Source organism: Rhinoderma darwinii, chromosome 4 (genome assembly GCF_050947455.1).
Source record: "Rhinoderma darwinii isolate aRhiDar2 chromosome 4, aRhiDar2.hap1, whole genome shotgun sequence".
Lineage (NCBI taxonomy): Eukaryota > Metazoa > Chordata > Amphibia > Anura > Rhinodermatidae > Rhinoderma > Rhinoderma darwinii.
In genome coordinates this window covers 103785029-103804416 of record NC_134690.1, presented here as the reverse complement: position 1 = coordinate 103804416, position 19388 = coordinate 103785029, and the positions used below count along the sequence as shown (strand labels likewise).

Here is a 19388-nt window from a genome sequence, read left to right as displayed (position 1 = left end):
GTCATTGTAGCAGTCGTGCGTTTGTTTCACTGTAATTTATGAAGTTTCCATGGAAGTTCAGACAGAGTCGGTGTTGTTGTTTCCCTTCAATCAGCCCCAATACTTTTGATGACCTGTAAGAGACACTAAGCACTGGGGACCACCCGCTTGACAGTCTACTCTTAAGGCATGTTCACACATGTTCACTATTACCAGCCGTTTTTTGGGCCATAAACGGCCGAAAAATCGGAAGCAGAATGCCTCCAAACATCTGCCCATTGATTGCAATGGAAAAACTGCGTTTTGTTCCGACGAGCCGTTTTTTTTAAGTGGCCATTTTGAAAAACGGCCGCGTAAAAAAACGGCCTCGAAGAAGAAGTGCAGGTCACTTCTTGGGACGTTTTTGGAGCTGTTTTTCATATACTCTATTAAGAACAGTTCCAAAAACGGCCGTAAAAAACAGCGAAAATCGTGAGTGGCTTAAAAACATCTGCATTTCCCTTGAAAACAGCTCCGTATTTTCAGAAGTTTTTGAGTTTGCGTGTGAATATACCCTTAAGGCCTTATTTACACAAGCGTGTTAAACGTCCGTGAGACGGCCGTTGAAACAGCGGCCGTTCCACGGACCTATGTAATTCAATGTGGCCGTAAACACAGCCGTTGTTTCAACGGACCATGTGAAGGGTCCGTGGGAAAATAGGACATGTCCTATCTTTTCACGCATCCCGCATCCCTCCATAGATTCTCATCTATGGGGGAAGCGAGACATCGCGTCCTGCAGCGCAGAGCACGGATGCACCTTGGCCGTGAAAAACTGTCGCTTACCAGAGCGCTTCTGCCGCTTAATTTTAGCAATTGGTGGGAGTCTCAGTGCTCAGACCCCCACCGATCTAAACCTTTGACATGTCACTACGACATGTCAGAAGTTTTCTGAAAGTTTAGTTACCCTTTAAGGGAATTATCACAAAAGAAACAAATTCAGCTCTACTACAGCTGCATAAAAATATTTGCCTTTATATACTAAAGTCCCTTTTATTAATATTATACCACTAACTGGCTGTTTCTTTTTCAAATTCTACATATCTTACTGTATCTTGATGATAAAAACCATTACATCAGCTTGGTATGATATAGTGTAGTTGGCTTGCATTTTTAAGCTTTTGTAAATTATGTATGAAATAATGTGCCTCCTACTATAAATGATAAAACTATAAGAAGTACTGTAACTGAGGAGTTTAATATCCATATAAAACTGCAAGCCATGAGCATTTATACAGGTCGCGGAACTCTGAAGTGGCATCTACTGTTGCTAGTACGTTATAGTACAGAGTAGATTATACCTTTATAATAAACGCTTCAGATAAGGGGAGCTTCCTGTCCTCCATTGTTTGATATAAAATGCCCTGATCCTTTCAAAAAGAATCTGAGCTACATTATAAATTATGATGGTAATGGGTATCTGTGACACAGAACTGTATAAAAACACACATCCGCTGCTATAGAACCTTGTTTCAAAGTTGGAGCACATCGTATCAGTTAAAAGTAATCTGTTACAAAAAGAGATAAGCCGTTTCTATGTAACACCAAAATCTCTAATATTCCTCAAGTTCTGAATTCAGATTGGGATTAAAAAAAACAGTATTTTTTACAGACCTGTCAGTAGAAATTTTCAATTGACATGTAAATATAAAATTTGTTAATAGCTAAAATTTTCTTTTCCTCGACGTCCGTCCGAAGGCAGCACATATGGGTAAAATCTTCTTTGCCAACATCCAGCACAAAAACATAACATACAGCAATAACACAGCCAATCACAGAACAGGACAGCCTACTTAACCCCTTTAACCATACCAATTTGTGTACAAGGATAGCCAGTTTTAATGCAAGCAAAGTTTTTATTAGGGTGGGACGTGTGCTGCCTATGGCCATCAAGGAAAATAAAATTTCAGGTAAGAGAAAATTTTATACTTCCTCTACGTTCTTGGCAGTACATATGGGATATATGTAGCGTACAAGCTGGGATTCCGGCAATACAGCATTCAAAACTCCTGCATGAAAGGTGGGCCTCTACACAATTGAATATCTATCAGGTAATGCTTGACAAAGGTTTTAGGCAAAGCCCATGATGCTGCGTTGCTTATCTGACTGATCAATGAAAACATTTGCAATTTCAGACCAGGAAGCTGCTGTTGACCTCGTGGAATGAGGTCTTAGACCCATAGAAGGCAAAAGATCTTCAGTAGAGTAGATTTCAATTATAAGATTTATTTAACCATCTGGATAATTACGTTTTTCTTGCCTTCAAGCCTTTTCTCTTGCCCTGGAAATCCATTTTCCTGTAAACATAAAGAAGTGCACGTTCTAAATAAATAGAAATTGCCCTATTCACATCCAAACAATGCCATTTCTTTTGATCTTCATCCTTAGGATTACGAAAAAATACTGCGTGGTGTTAGATGAGACTTTTGGAGGTTTATCATGAAACCCTGTGAGATGAGCATGTCTAGAGTGACTTTTAGGTGCATTGTAAAGATGTCTTCTGACGGGGCTTTCTACAGCGAATCCTCCAGGTAAGGATATACGAAGATCCCTTTCGTGCGTAGTACTGCAGACAGTACCACCACTACCTTCGTAAACACTCGGGGCGCTGATCTTATCCCAAAGGGCAGGCAGGTAAACTGAAGATGTAAAACTTGATGATGAAGAAGAACTGCTACCCAAAGAAATTTCCTGTGTTTCTTCAGGACCGGATTATGAAGGTATGCATCTTGCAGATCGATAGTGGCTTAAAAATGTCCTTCTTGGATAATATTTATGACCGATTGTATAGATTTCATTTTGAACTTTCTCTTTACAAAGAATTGGTTCAGGTATGTCAAATCTATCACTAACTGCCACTTGTCTTCCTTTTTTGGAACGGCAAAGATAGGGGAGTACAATCACTGACCCCGCTGATGATACGGGACTTCTTCCAATGCTCTCTTCATTATGAAGTCTTGAATGAGACTGAGAACCACCGGATTTCTTCCTCTGTTTATACAGAATTTATTTTTTGGAGTGGTGTTTAGTTCCAACGAGTAGCCATTCTGGATGGCGGAACTGACCCAGGCATCTGTGGACGTTTTTAGCCATAGGTGAACAAACTTTCCTAGCCTTCCACCTACTGGACACTCCTCTCTCTTGGCGTCATAAGTTAGGATTTCTTTGAAAGGGGGATTTCTTCCTGAAGGGGGCGTTACCCTCTTGCTTGCTTTTGAACCTACGCTGCCTGTCACTACCACGAAAATATTTTTGAACCTTAGGGGACCTTTTGGAACGGGTTTGAAAGGTTTTGAATGGCGGCCTCTTGGGAGGGCGTGGGAAGGAAATCCCTCTTTCATTATTTATCAACTTAACCCCTTAACGCTCCAGGACATACTATTATGTCATTGTAACTGCATCGTTCGCGCTCCATGACATAATAGTATGTCATGGATGAAACACGGCGCCATTCGCGCGGGGCGTGTTCATGAGCTGTGATAGCCTGCTGTTTCCAACAGCAGTCTATAACAGCTCAGTGTGCAGGGACCGATCGCTGTGTCCCCGCAGATTAACCCCTCTGAAGCCACGTTCAATAGCGATCGCGGCTTCTTAGGGGTTAAACCGCCATCGACGGCCCGCTACATGATAGCGGGCGGCGATGGCTACTATGGCAACCAGAGTCCTAACAATGGACTCTAGCTACGCCATCGATGGAGTCGTAGTGGGTCCTGACAAAGTCAGGACCCACTATGCTTGCTGTCAGCTCTAATACACTGCACTATGCATGTAGTGCAGTCTATTAGAATTGCGATCAGGGCCCCCGGCCTTAAAGTACACTAGTGGGACAAATTAAAAAAGTAAAAAAAAGTAAAAAAAAGCTGTGTAAAAATAAGAAAATAAAAGTTTTAAAAGTAATAAAAAGTAAAAAAATACCCCCTTTTCCCTTATCAGTATTTATTATTAAAAAAAAATAAACAAACCATACATAATTGGTATCGCTGCGTCCGTAACGGCCTGAGCTATAAACTTATTTTGTTATTTATCCTGCACGGTGAACGCCATAAAAGAAATTAATAAACCATACCAGAATCACCATTTTTTGGTCACTTCATCTCCTAAAAAATGGAATAAAAAGAAATCAAAAAGTTGCATGTACCTAAAAATGGTCCTGATCGAAACTACAGTTCGTTACGCAAAAAACAAGTCCTCGCACGGCTTTCTTGATGGAAAAATAAAAAAGTTATGGCTCTTAGAATATGGGGACTCCAAAAGTAGGTGAAATTTTATAAAAAGTATTTTATTGTGCAAACGCCGTAAGACATAAACTATAAACATATGTTATCGCCGTAATCGTATCGCCCCGCAGAATAAAGTGAATGTCATTTACAGCGCACGGTGAACGCTGTAAAAAATAGAATAAAAAACAATAGTAGAATTGCGTTTTTTTAGTCACCACGCCTCTTAAAAAATAGAATAAAAACCGATCAAAAAGTCGCTTGCACCCATGAAAACTACAATGAATTCCTCAAGGGGTCTAGTTTCCAAAAGGGGGTCACTTTTAAGGAGTTTCCCCTGTACTGGTACCTCAGAAGCTCTGCAAATGCGACATGGCGCCCAAAAACCAATCCAGCAAAATCTACACGTCAAATAGCACTCCTGCCTTTCTGAGCTCTGCTATTTGTCCAACCAGCAGTTTATGACCACATATGGGGTATTTCCGTAATCAGAAGAAATTGCTTTACAAATGTTGGGGTGCTTTTTCTTCTTTATTCCTTGTCGAAATTAAAAATTTGTATCTTTTATCTGAAAAATTAGATTTTCAATAGCACAGCCTAATTCCACAAATTGCAGCAAAAAACCAGTGAGATCTAAATGCCCACTATACCCCTCGATAAGTTCCTTGAGGGGTGTAGTTTGCCAAATAGGGTCACTTTTGAGGGGTTTCCACTGTTTTGGCACCACACGACCACTTCAAACCGGACATGGTGCCTAATAAAAAGGAGGCCTCTAAGTCAGTGGTTCCCAACCGGGGTGCCGTGAAAGCCGTCCTAGAGTGCCGCGGCACTCTGCTCATCCACTGCAAAAAATAAAAATAAATAAATAAAAATAAAATGTATTTTTTTTTTTTGCTACAAGCTCCGCCCCCGACGTTGTAGCAGACGTGACGCGCGGACGTCTGTTACGAGTACCGCCCACCGCTTCCCACTAGAAGCCTGATGGAGGGAGAGGAGCCATTAACGCTGGGCAGGGTAAGTGTTTTTTTTTTTTCTTTGTTAGCAGTTGTGTGAGAAATGGAGCCAGGGGAATGCCTGAAGTTGTAGTTCTGTCCTCTTATACCTCCTCTCTGTAATGTCCTCTGATATCCCATAATAACGTCGTGGACATGCTGGTAGTTTTAATTCTCTCCCCTTATTCCTCCTCCCTGTAATGTCCTCTGATATCACATAACAGTCTGGACATGCTGGGAGTTGTAGTCCTCTCCTCTTATACCTCCTCCTGTAATGTCCTCTGATATCCCATAATAACAGTCTGGGCATGCTGGGAGTTGTAGTTCTCTCCTCTTATACCTCCTCCCTGCAATGTCATCTGATATACCATAATAACAGTATGGGCATGCTGGTAGTTGTAGTCCTCTCTAATACCGCCTCCCTGTAATGTCCTCTGATATCACATAACAGTCTGGGCATGCTAGAAGTTGTAGTCCTCTCCTCTTATACCTCCTCCATGTAATGTCCTCTATCTCATAACAGCCTGGACATGCTGGAAGTTGTAGTTCTCTCCTCTTCTACCTCCTCCTCCTGTAAACTTTCTCTGATATCACATAACATCCTGGACATGCTGGGAGTTGTAGTTCTCTCCTCTTATAGGTCCTCCCTGTAATGTCCATTGATATCACATAATAATAGCCTGGACTTGCTGGGAGTTGTTGTTCTTATACTTCCTTATTTATTCCTTCCCCAGGAGTAAGCACACTTTCTCTCTGTGATGGTCACTTTACTAGAGGGGCAGATGATCATTTTATCGGGGGGGGGGGGGGGACGGGGGACGGGGAGGACTGAGGTTGATGGGGGCTTTACTGGAGGGGCTGATGGTCCTTTTACTGCGGGGGTACGGAGGCTGATGGTGACTTTACTGGGGGGGCTGAGGCTGATGGTCACTTTACTGGAGGGGGCTTATGGTCTCTTTACTGAGGGGTCATTATACTGTAAGTGGGGGGCTGATGGTAATTTTACTATGAGTGGGGGGCTGATGGTCATTACTGTGAGTGGGCGGCTGATGGTCATTTTACTGTGAGTGGGGGGCTGATAGTCATTTTATTGTGAGTTGGGGGCTGATGGTCATTTTACTGTGAGTGGGGGGCTGATGGTCATTACTGTGAGTAGGGGGCTGATGATCTCCGAGTTGTTTCGGCCTCTGACCTCCCATTGAAATTAATAGGAGGTAGAAAAAACCTGCGGCGCTAGTTTGGTGCTTTTTTTGTCTGCGGTTTTTGCATACGCTTCAACGGCTTAAAAAAAATATGGGCAAAAAGAAAAGTCAAACAATGCTGTCAATTCAAAATCTGCCTCAAAATTCCTAAATGAATTTGGAGGCAGATTTTTAGTTTCTTCCTTACAAAAAACGTTGTGTGAACATACCCTAAGAGTGTAGTACTTGTTTTTAGCCATTTTTTGTCATTTTGTAAACAATTTTTGGTAGTGGTGCCTGAGAATTTTATTTTTTTCCTGGGGTGCCTCGAGCCTGAAAAGGTTGGGAAACTCTGCTCTAAGTGCTGCTTTGCTTCGGAGGCCAGTGCTTCAGTCCATTACCACACTAGGGCCACATGTGAGATATTTCTAAAAACTGCAGAATCTGGCCAATAAATATTGAGTTGCGTTTTTCTGGTAACCTGTTTTACAGAAAAAAATGAAATAAAATGGATTTTCTGACAAAAAATTCAATTTGGAAATTTCACCTCTACTTTGCTTTAAATTCCTGTGAAACACCTAAAGGGTTAATAAACTTTATAAATGCTGTTTTGAATACTTTGAGGGGTGCAGTTTCTAAAATGGGGTATATTATGGGGGTTTCTAATACATAGAACTGAACTGGTACCTAAAATAAGAGGCTTTTGAAATTTTATTCAAAGTATGTGAAATTGCTGCTTATGTTCTAAGCCGTGTAACGTCCTAGAAAAATAAAAGAATGTTCAAAAAATGATGCCAACATATGGTAGACATATGGGAAATGTGAACTAGTTAATTATTTTGGGTGGTATAACCATCTGCAGATGCATTTGAATTCCGAAAAATGCTATTTTTTCAAATTTTATCCAAATTTTGCAATTTTTCACAAATAAACACTGACTATATTGACCAAATTTTACCACTAACACATAAAGTCCAAGGTCTCTCACGAGAAAAAAAATCTCAGAATCGCTTGGATAGGTATAAGCATTCTGAAGTTATTGCCACATAAAGTGAAATATGTCAGGTTTGAAAAATGGGCTCTGAGCCTTAAGGCCCAAACTAGGCTGCGTTCTTAAGGGGGGATGTCTTCCAGCTGAGGTCCGAAGAGAGATGAAATGGTAGGGAACAGAAATGATTCTTTGATGGCATGTCCCCTGTCCATTGCTTGATACAAAGGGTTCTACGCTCCACATTAGAGAGAGCTAGGGATCTAGAAGAAAACTTCAAAACATCCAGCGGTTCATCACACAAAAACTCCACAGCCGGTTTCATGAGAGGGATATTATGCAAGATCTTCTTTCTCGGTACGCCGTCTTCTAGATCTTGTGACAGCTGAGTAAGTCATGTACGAAGAGCCCTGGCAACCAGGATGGAGGCTGATGCCACTTTACACGCCGCTACCAACGATGAGTAGGCTTTTTTTTTATATTGAATCCACTCTGCGATCCATTGGATCCTTTAAGAGTGAGGATTCCTCTGAAGGAAACACAGATTTCTTTGATAATTTGGCGACAGCCAGATCAACCTTGGACGGAACATCCCAGCTAGAACTAAACTTGGGATCTGTTTTGTAGGTGTGTTTAAACCTCGCCCCTTGATCAATACGTCTCTCTGGCTTATCCCAATCTTTCTGGAACCAATCCGTAATAACAGGATGCAAGGGAAGGACTCTGTCTGTGTTGACCGGAAAATAATAAAGTTGTTCCTTTTTGGGTTTATGAGACACATCTTTATCGGTTTCCAGGGGCGTAGCTAAAGGCTCATGGGCCCCGGTGCAAGAATTCAGCTTGGGCCCCCCTACCCCTCCCCAACACCACAAGACCCCTACCGCACCTATGGCCAGCCGCCTTGCCCAACAGCTCCCCCAGTATAATTCCCCCCATAGCCGCCTCACACAGTATAATGCCCCCCCGTAGCTGCCCCCATACAGTATAATGCTCCCCGTACCTACCCCCACACTGTATAATGCTCCCATAGCTATCCCCCCACAGTATAATGCCCCCCATAGCAGACCCCATACAGTATAATGCCCCTCATAAATTCCCCCATACAGTATAATGCCCCCATAGCAGCCCCATACAGTATAATGCCCCTCATAGCTGCCCCCACACAGTATAATGCCCCCCATAAAGTATAATGCCCCCATACAGTATAATGCCTACATAGCTGCCCCATAGAGTATAATGCCCCCCATAAATGCCCCACGCAGTATAATGTCCCTCATAGCTGACTTCACAAAGTATAATGCCCTCCTTAGCTGCCCCACACAGTATAATGCCCCTCATAGCTGACTTCACACAGTATAATGCCCTCCTTAGCTGCCCCACACAGTATAATGCCCCCATACAGTATAATGCCCCCATAGCAGCCCCAATAAGCTGCCACAATATTAGCCCCCCAGACAGTATAATGCCCCTCAAAGCTGCCACTATATCAGCCCCCCTCCTTATACAGTATAATTCATCCATATGTGCATAATAGAAAAATAATAAAGTTACTTACCTATCCCCCCAGCGGGAGTGCGACCCAGAGTTTGTAATGTATTGTGTCATGCAGTTTGTGTTTGCGGTGGAGAGAGGACAGGGGGGCCTGTAATTTAAAGCCCCCCGCTCCTCTCTCCACCGCAAACACAGACAGTACAATACAACACACATACATTACGGGCCCCCTCTGCCGCTCACCTGCAGTCTTCCATGCTCTTCTGCATCGGCTCTTCCACAGTGGCTGGAACGCCCCCTCACGTGACATCACGATCACATGGTACACTGAGTGTACCATGTGACTGACGTTTAAACAAACCATGCCCTTAACCAGGAAGTGTCGGCATCACGGCACATACAAAATTTGTATTAGCGCGCTGCGTGGCAACGGGGGCCCTGCGGGCCCCCCAGGCTTGTGGGCCCGGTCGCAACTGTGACCGCTGCGACCCCTATAGCTACGCCACTGTCGGTTTCGACTGTCAATTTGACTGCTTTGAGCAAGTACGGGACCATGTCTTTATCTAACAGATAAATATTATCTAGAGGTTCCCCATCAGAGTCCTCTGAATCCAGATCATCCTCCGATATATAATATTCGGAAGGGGAATGCGGAGAGGGTGTCCGCTTTCTACCTTTAGATTTTTTCGGCATAGCAGCCGACTTCATCTCCTGAAAGGTATCCGTAAGCTGATCCTTAAACCAGGACAGAAACCTCTTGGATTCAGTACGGAGGGATTGTTCAGGAGGTCTGCAAGAGGAGCAGAAACTCTGATCCCAATCCCCTAGCAACGGTTGCTGACAACCTTTACACATATTATGCTTGGATTTCCTCTTGCGTTTCCCTTGAGATGCAGCACTTGCCATCTGGGGAAAGAGGCATGCAATTTACAATCTAACCTGTAATTGGCCTCAAGGAAGAAAACCCCTCTAACAAAGACACAATGAAAGTTAGGTACCTTAATTCTCCAGGGTCAAGCTGCTTAACCAGCATCATAGCCCCAGATTCGCGGTCCATTGTTGAATTGCGGGGTTCCCGCGAGACTTCCATTCTCACGCATGTGCAGTACACACCAATGCGCCGGAAGCCAGCGTACAACTCACTTTGGCAGTGGCCATCTTGGAGCACCGGTCCGGAGGTGTATGGGATCCACATCTAGGAGACGAGGGACAGGTAAACCTGTATGCAGCTCCAGAATGGAAGCGTGGCTTTACTTTACCTCCAGGTAAGATTTAGAAGCCAGGCCAAGGGAAACCCCCAGTATACAGCCCCCCATGTCCTCATGGGTCGCAGCTTAGGGACAGAGGAAACCCTCTATATAAAACATTCAGTATAGATGTCTTCACTATCCATGTTCATAGAAGAGAAAAAATACGCTTTCTGAAGGGAATTGGGCTCTATTTAAGGCTACCTGGGACCTCCTAATTGTTTAATTGATCAGATGAAGTATCTTAACCCTTAAAGAGGCTCTGTCACCAGATTTTGCAACCCCTATCTGCTATTGCAGCAGATAGGCGCTGCAATGTAGATTACAGTAACGTTTTTATTTTTAAAAAACTAGCATTTTTGGCCAAGTTATGACCATTTTCGTATTTATGCAAATGAGGCTTGCAAAAGTACAACTGGGCGTGTTGAAAAGTAAAAGTACAACTGGGCGTGTATTATGTGCGTACATCGGGGCGTGTTTACTACTTTTACTAGCTGGGCGTTGTGTATAGAAGTGTCATCCACTTCTCTTCACAACGCCCAGCTTCTGGCAGTGCAGCACTGTGACGTCACTCACAGGTCCTGCATCGTGTCGGCACCAGAGGCTACAGATGATTCTGCAGCAGCATCGGCGTTTGCAGGTAAGTCGATGTAGCTACTTACCTGCAAATGCTGATGCTGCTGCAGAATCAAGTGTAGCCTCTGGTGCCGACACGATGCAGGACCTGTGAGTGACGTCACAGTGCTGCACTGCCAGAAGCTGGGCGTTGTGAAGAGAAGTGGATGATACTTCTATACACAACGCCCAGCTAGTAATAGTAGTAAACACGCCCCGATGTACGCACATAATACACGCCCAGTTGTACTTTTACTTTTCAACACGCCCAGTTGTACTTTTGCAAGCCTCATTTGCATAAATACGAAAATGGTCATAACTTGGCCAAAAATGCTCGTTTTTTAAAAATAAAAACGTTACTGTAATCTACATTGCAGCGCCTATCTGCTGCAATAGCAGATAGGGGCTGCAAAATCTGGTGACAGAGCCTCTTTAAGTGTGCTGCCGTAGGACGATCAGAAAATTTGCGTTTCTGAGGTCTATAATAAGTCTCCACTTTCTTTCGGGCTTGGAATTTGGAAAAACCTTTGAATAAATGCCTTAGAAATATTTTTCTTGTGGTGCAAGTCCTATGGCTTCCTTCTGCAGATTTTCTTGAAGGAGAGAAAAAAAACATGGACTATGGGGCAGATTTAATATTCCCTTTGCGCCTTGATTCCGGCATTTCCTGCGATGATTTTCTTAATGCATTATTATTGCATGCCTAGAGTATGATAGTGGGTTTGTCAAAAAATTTGCCAGATTTATCACTACCTTAGTCAAGTTTTGTCCTGCAAAATATTTGTCTAAACTATACCACCCAATATGTGGTGTAAAGAAGGGAATGAAGTCTAACACGCGCCAAGATGCACCAAATCTAATTGAAAAAATATACGCATCTTCAGTCTAGCACCTCTAGCTTTAGGCTATCTTTAAGCCATTATTAATAAATCTGCACTTGAAATCCAGGCATCTGTTGTTAAGTGTGATCAGACTGCAGAGAATTCCAGTAATTTCTCTCCAACAGCCTGTGTGCGCACTGGGGGGAATTTATTAATGCTGATGTTTCATACGGCATAGAAAGAAAAATTGGAGCAAAGTGTGACACATTTATTAAAAAGCTAAAGCCTCATAATAAATGTGTAACATTTTCGGCCAGACAAGGGGGCAACAATTGTGGTGTAACGACCGCTGCCAGGTGAAATACATTCCTTCCACATTGCCCCCAAAAATTAAATTAAAAAAACAACAAATACTCACCTCACTGCTCCTCTTCTCTCCTCTGGCTCATCACTTCAGCACCGTTCATACAGGGTCCTGATGCAGACAGCGATATGCGATGCAGAACTTCAACATGATCAGGGCTGCATTCCATACAATGTCCTGACGCTGCTTGGTGTCATTACATTGTATGATCAGCGTTGGAGTGATGAGGGAGCCGGACAGGAGAATTATTTATAATTTCATTAAAAAAAAATAACTGCCAATGGGGGTGGATGGGGGGCAAGATAGGGGTTCACGGACCACTACCTTTATATGTCACATAGAATGATTTCGATTTCTAGCTGTCGTAGATTTCCACTATAATCTTCGCCAGTTTTCTGGTTTAAATTATAATAAATTTGTCATGCCCACTTTCCCTGAAGTCACGCTCGAAGGTTGATAAATTACCCCTTTTGGTTTTTTTCCCCTCGTTGGCTTCAAGGATCTTGTCCAGTTGGGTACGAAAGGAATGCCTTGCTCAAGTGGTAAGAAACAAATTTTGTTTTTGTATCTATTATCCCCTACCTAAGGTTTTAACCAGATAGCTCTTCTGGCAACATTGGAAAAAGATAAAATCTTAAAAGAAAGCCTTAACACACTCAATAGAAGGTCGCACAAAAAAAAATCGGCAACTATTTTAAGAATTGGCAAAAATTCGAATCATCCACTTTCCCAAAAACTTCCCAGTTTTTATATTCCACAGGATTTAAACAGAGAGCTAGAATCTATTTTCTTTTTCTGGATGTCTATTCTACCATAATGTGCATATTCTAGCAATTCACCTGTCATAATTGTATCAGCTAGCACACCCACTAGCTGTAATATGCATTAACTATATTTCAACCAAACATAAAATTGGATAACTGTAGGTAATCCTCAAATAAGCCATAAACATAAGCAGACAGTAGGCCACATACACAGTCGGATCCTAGTTTACTGCAGTCAGCAAACAGAAATAGTCTCCAAAGCAAGATGCACAGACGTGTACAGTAACACCAAAGAAGGGAGCATACAGATTATTACCATGTAGACGCAGTGCAGATGGCAATTACACATTGGCAATAAGGCAAATATAACACGGGCGCTAAAATATATATACTAGTCCTTCCTAATGAACTAGAAGATCATCAAAACGTTAATTTCAGTAATTCAATTCAAAAAGTGAAACTCCTATTATATAGATTCATTACACCCAGAGTGATCTATTTCCAGCATTGTTTTCTTTTATTGTTGATGATTATGGCTAACAGATAATGAAAACCCAAAATTTAGTCTCTCAGAAAATTAGAATATTGGGTAAAAGTTGACGATTGTAGACTCACGGTGTCACACTCTAATCAGCGAATCAACACAAAACATCTGCAAAGGTTTCCTAAGCCTTTAAATGGTCCAACAGTCTGGTTCAGTAGCCTACACAATCATGGTGAAGACTGCTGACTTGACAGTTGTCCAGAAGACAGTCATTGACACCCTCCACAAGGAGGGTAAGCCACAAAAGGAAATTTCTAAAGAAGCTGCTGTTCACAGAGTGCTGTATCCAAGCATATTGATGGAAAGTTGAGAGGAAGGAAAAAGTGTGGTAGAAAAAGGTCCACAAGCAACAGGGATAACCGCAGCCTTGAAAGGATTGACAAGAAAAGCCCATTCAAGAATATGGGGGAGATTCACAAGGAGTGGACTGCGGCTGGAGTCAGTGCTTCAAGAGCCACCACACACAGATGTATCCAGGACATGGTCTACAACTGTCGCATTCCTTGAGACAACGTCAGAAGCATCGTACCTGGGTTAAGGGGTAAAAGGATTGTTCTGTTGCTCAGTGGTCTAAAGTCCTGTTTTCAGATGAAAGTAAATTTTGCAATTCATTTGGAAATCAAGGTCCCAGAGTCTGGAGGAAGAGTGGAGAGGCATCAATCCAAGTGACTTGCAGTCCAGTGTGAAGTTTCCACAGTCAGTGATGGTTTGGGGGGGGACATGTCATCTGCTGGTGTTGGTCCACTGTGTTATATCAGGTCCAGAGTCAACGCAGCCATCTAGCAGGAAATTTTGAAGCACTTCATGTTTCCCTCTGCTGATAAGCTTTATGGAAATGCTGATTTCATTTTCCAGCAGGACTTGGCACCTGCCCACACTGCCAAAAGTACCAATACCTGGTTTAATAACCATAGTATCACTGTGCTTGATTGGCCAGCAAACTCGCCTGACCTAAAACCCATAGAGAATCTATGGGGTATTGTCAAGAGGAAGATGAGACACCAGACCCAACAATGCAGACGAGCTGAAGGCTGCTATCAAAGCAACCTGGGCTTCCATAACACCTCAGCAGTGCCACAGGCTGATCACCTCCATGCCACGCCGCATTGATGCAGTAATTCATGCAAAAGGAGCCCTGACCAAGTATTGAGGGCATATACTGTACATACTTTTCAGTAGGTCAACATTTCAGGATTAAAAATTGGCTTATATAATATTCTGATTTTCTAAATTTTGGATTTTCATTAACTGTTAGCCATAATCATCAACATGAAAAGAAAAAATTTCACTTTTTGGATTGAATTACTGAAATAAATTAACTTTTTGATGATATTCTAATTCATTGAGAAGGACAAGTACATACCATGAACCTGTAGAGCAGTGGTACTAAACTGGTGGACCGTGGTCTGTTTGCAGACTGCGGATGCCAGCTGTCTGATTCCCTTCTGACAGCCAGCAGGTAGTCAGGGCAGTGAAGAGGAACGTCCCTCCATTGCTGCAGCACAGGAGGTATGCTTCTCCTCTACGAGCAGGGGTGGGATCCGGCCGATTCTCCCTGCACTCAATTGTATCCGTATCCTTAGGACACAAATACAATTGAAGAGCTTCACTTATGGCTGGAGGGTGCAAGGGTACCATTTGTTCCCTGCCCCACCATTTTGCACTTTTGCTGTGATGCAGGCAGCACGATGATGTAATGGATGAAAAAGTGGGTACGGGGACAGGTGGGTAGGTTTGTGGCACTTTCTACAGGTGACCATGTCTGTGGCACTATCTATAGGGGGAACAAAGTGTGGCAATATCTACAGGGGAACTACATGTGGCACTACCCACAGGTGGCACTGTGTGTGGCACTCTACAGGGGGCACTGTGTGGCACGCTATACAGGAGGCACTGTGTGTGGCTCTTTCTACAGATTGCACTGTTTAGCACTATTTAAAGGGCGCACAGCGTATTTGTGGCGCTTTACTTGCATGGGGCACAGTGTGCAGCACTCTTTTTAGCAGACACTGTGTTTGGTGCTTAGTATACATTAAGCACAGCCTGTGACACTATTTTCAGGGATCACAATTTTTATGGGGCACTGTATGTGTGGCGCTTTATTTTGTGACATGGTTGTATTAAACATTGCATTCAAGTTTGCATGAATATAGAAATCACAGTAGCTGAAGACAGGGTTGGCAAAAATCGGACAGATTTGATGAATGGGGGGGGGGTGTTATGTCAGGGAGGCATTGGTTTTTAGACACCCTCCCTGCAGTGCCGTTGCGATCGCAGTCACAGGTGGTGGGACTTAGACCAAACTTAGAGGGTAAGCGGGTCTGCCCTGGATCTCCTCAGGCTGCCACATCAGACATCTGGAAAGGTCTACCCTGCAGTGCATACCAGGTCCTAACGCCAGGCAATGGCAGGACATTGTATGCGACGCAGCACACAAGAACATGTGCTGCATTGCATATAAGGTCCTCGCGCGGCCCAGAATCAAGACCTTGTATGTGCCATAGCTTAATGTGGCAGCCTGAAGAGATCCGGGACAGGCCCCGTGTGGAGAAGAGGAGTGGTGAGTAAATAATATTTAGTTTTTTGTTTTCTTAGGTCCAATCTGGGTGGGCGGCATGGGGCATAGGTATGGGGCCCTGCTCCTTTTTATATTTTTTTTTTACCCCCCTGCCTGCCAATTTAAAATCATACTGTAGATAGGGCCGCACGTTAACAAGAAAACTTTAGACCCCGTTCACACGTTCCAAAAAAGCCATCAGATTTCTACATGTGGATTAGCCCAATTGAATGGCGCTAATCGGTGTGTGGATCCGCTGCACATCAGACTGCAAATCTGTGGCAGAAATCCGAGCTTAATCTCATATATCTGTTGTGGATTAGTGTGAACAAAGCCTTACTGTTGGTGTTCAGCTCAGATCCTTCATCTAATGGCAGACCCAGGTAAATGGACCTTCTCTAAAAGTAGTTGAATACCCCTGGTGTGGCAGTTTGGGCCATGCACCAATTCACAATAGGCAGAGAGATAAATCGCTGTTGTCTTGTTATACACTCGCACCCAGCGTGTCTATCTTTGTACTGTGCAAGCTGAACCCCAACTGAAGAAAAGGGACCACGACACAACGATGCCGGGAAGTAAGAACACCTGTCTTATCCAGCAGATCCCCCAGTAACTAGAGACACTCTTCTGGTTGGTAACAGATAATTAAAATAAATGCTTAGAACTTCTAAAAATTATATAGAATCCACAGTGCAGGAAAAACGCCCATGCACTCGGATGCAGATTACATAAAAAAAACACGTATTAATGTGGTTAGAAGGGTTTAAGTACGCTGTCCTGTTCTTGCTTCAGACACTGTGGATGTGTGGGAGACCCTCTACATATATGGTGGGGTTGCCCGAGGGTACGCCGGTTTTGGCGACAAATCTTTAATATGCTATATTCTATAACTCAGATTAACTTGAAACTGTCCCCGTCACAGGCATTACTTAATGAGACCGTTCCTGGATTATCTAAAGCTTCTCATAAATTTGTATCCTTTTTCCTGGCAGCCAAAATTGCTATAGCTACATCCTGGAAAAGTCCTTTTGATTCCTATTCATCTAGTTAAGACTAAACTGAATTGGATTATGGTCAATGATCGTTTACACTGTATGGTCTCAGATAAGGAGGAGCTCTTCCTTCAAGTTTGGCAGCCATGGCTCAGACACCTTGGGACAATCTCTTAGGTTCATCTTCCCTAGAGGACACTTCACCCTCATTTTCATGTCTTTCCCCCCTCTTTTCCCTCTTTCCTTCCCTTCCTTCTTTTTTTTTTTTTTTCGACATATGGCAATACTAGGAATATATTTGTCTGTTATGATTCGATTTACGGGGACTGCCCCCAACTGTTATTTGCAATGTCTGATGTACAGTTTACCTTTTATTGTAAACCTTTAATAAAAATTATTGAAACATAAGTAGGCTGTCCTGTTCTTAGATTGGCTGTGTTTATGCTGTAAATTGTGTCTTTGTTTTTGTGCTCATAAGAGTAAGTCCTGGATGTGGATGGGCATGATTTTACTCACCTCCCCTCGCTCATGTGTCGGGTCTCGTGGCCATGTTTACTGCAGGCATCTATGTCAGATTTCTAGGCAACTGGACTCTCTGCCATGCGCTGCGGCCTCTTTCTACTCCCAGCATCAGCTCCGCTTATCTGTCGCAGCTTTCCTGTTGATGGCTGCGAGGTCGTCTAATTTGCACAGCCACCCGCCCCATTCTGGCGTCACTCAGATGGCCAATTTAGAGGGCCATCTCTCCTTTCCTGAAGTTTAATGTACATCCTTGTGTGCCTCTTGATCCGGATTGCTAATCCTGACTTTGATCCTCACCATGGCCTGAGCCTGACGTTTAACTACCATTCCGTCTCATTCCCGGGTTTGTCTTATTCTGCTGCTCCTCCACTGACAACCCCTGACTATGTTCCTTACTCCTCTACAGCGCACCCACCGTCAATTGGCTACTACTTTAGGGACAGCTACCTGGAAATACGACCAGGAAAGTCCATACCTCGTTGCAGAACTTAAAGGGGTTGATCGTAGGGGTCCAACACCCGGATCCCGCACCGATCAGCTAACCGAGCTGCAGTGATGAATAGGAGCAGAGGTGCAGAACGGCCGCTATGCAGTGGTCAGAGCAATCTGCTTCTGGCTCCAACTACTGCACACTGTTCAAAACATCCGGCATCCGGGACCAGCCGAAGCAGCTGATTGGTGTGGGGTCCGGGTGTCGGACCTCCACCGATCATATACTGATGAACTAACTGGTGGATAGGTCATCAGTTGTCCGGTTGTAGACAACCCCTTTAAGGGTGAGGAGTGGGGAGATTCCCTAGACCGCACCCCAGTTTAACCAGTGTCAAAGCAATTGCGGCTTAGAGGGTGAGGAGTGTTACAATAGATATAAAATGTGTGTATGTATATTCATGAAAGTTTATATAAAAATTACTGTGCATCTTGTTGCTTTCAATGAATTCTTCATCATCTTTGTCTACTTCTTCTGGATTCAGGGAATATGTTTTAATATTTTCATCTAGATACCAGGATTCATTTTCATTAAAGACCAAGAAAAGGAGAGAATAGCGCACTACAGGTGTCCTCAGCAAACTAAGTGGAAAATAGTTTCTCTTGCAGATAACAAGCGGCCCAATCAATCCACTGTATGTGTCCTAGGAAAGAATATAATTATGTCAATATAATTTCCATTGTATGGCACAGTAAACAGAAACTACCCCTCAAAGTGAAACCTGGAGCATGAATCTAACATTTTACAAAATTAACCCAACTTGACTCATACCTCCCAACTTTTGAATCTTGAAAAGAGGGACATTTTTAAGCCACGCCCCCTAACCACGCCCGATATCTCGCATAAGCACAGCCCGCATTTTCGGCCCGTTTTCCCACACAAAGCATGGGAGCGCGGCCCGTAAAATACGAAAAATAGGACATGCGTTACGGAAAGGTGTCCGCGGCCAATAGAACTGAATGGGTCGGTAATTGCGGACCGTACTACGGTCCGCAATTATGAAGATTTTTTACGGTTGTTTGCTTGGGGCCTAAAAACACTTTTTTTTCAAAAATTGTTTTTGTGTCTCCATATTTCGAGCCATAACTTTATTTTTCTGCCAATGCAGTTGTATGTGCTGCGTAATATGTTGGCGCTATATAAATAAAGATTATTATTATTATTATTATTATGAGGGCTTTTTTTTTGCTGGACGACTTGTAGTTTCTATCGGTACCATTTTGGAGTAGATAATACTTTTTGATCACTTTTTTTAAGGCAGGATTCACAGAAAACAGCAATTTTTGTATTGTTTTTTTATTTTATTTTTTACGGCATTCACCGTGCGGGTTAAATAGTGTAATAAATGTATAGTTGGGGTTTGGTACGGACGGACGCGGCGATACCAAATATGTGTAACTTTTTTTTTTACTTTCTTTTGTTTTTGTTTTTTTGATAATAAAGCATTTTGTAAGGGGAAAAAGTGGGTTTTTAAAAAAAAATATCACTTATTTTTTTAATTAAACTTTTTCTTAACTTTTTTAATAGTCCCACTAGGGGACTTCACTACGTTATCGTCAGATCGCTTTTATAATACACTGCAATA

At 43.0% G+C, this 19388-nt stretch overlaps 1 protein-coding gene across 1 annotated transcript in view; it reads right to left on the bottom strand.

The window, feature by feature from the left end:
• Positions 1 to 19388, bottom strand: part of LOC142760448 (ceruloplasmin-like) — an 81909-nt gene that overhangs the window by 13657 nt on the left and 48864 nt on the right. Inside the window, exon 17 of the mRNA XM_075863638.1 lies at positions 18227 to 18446. Within this exon, the coding sequence (XP_075719753.1) occupies positions 18227 to 18446 (220 nt within the window). The remainder of the gene's footprint in view (positions 1 to 18226; positions 18447 to 19388) is intronic.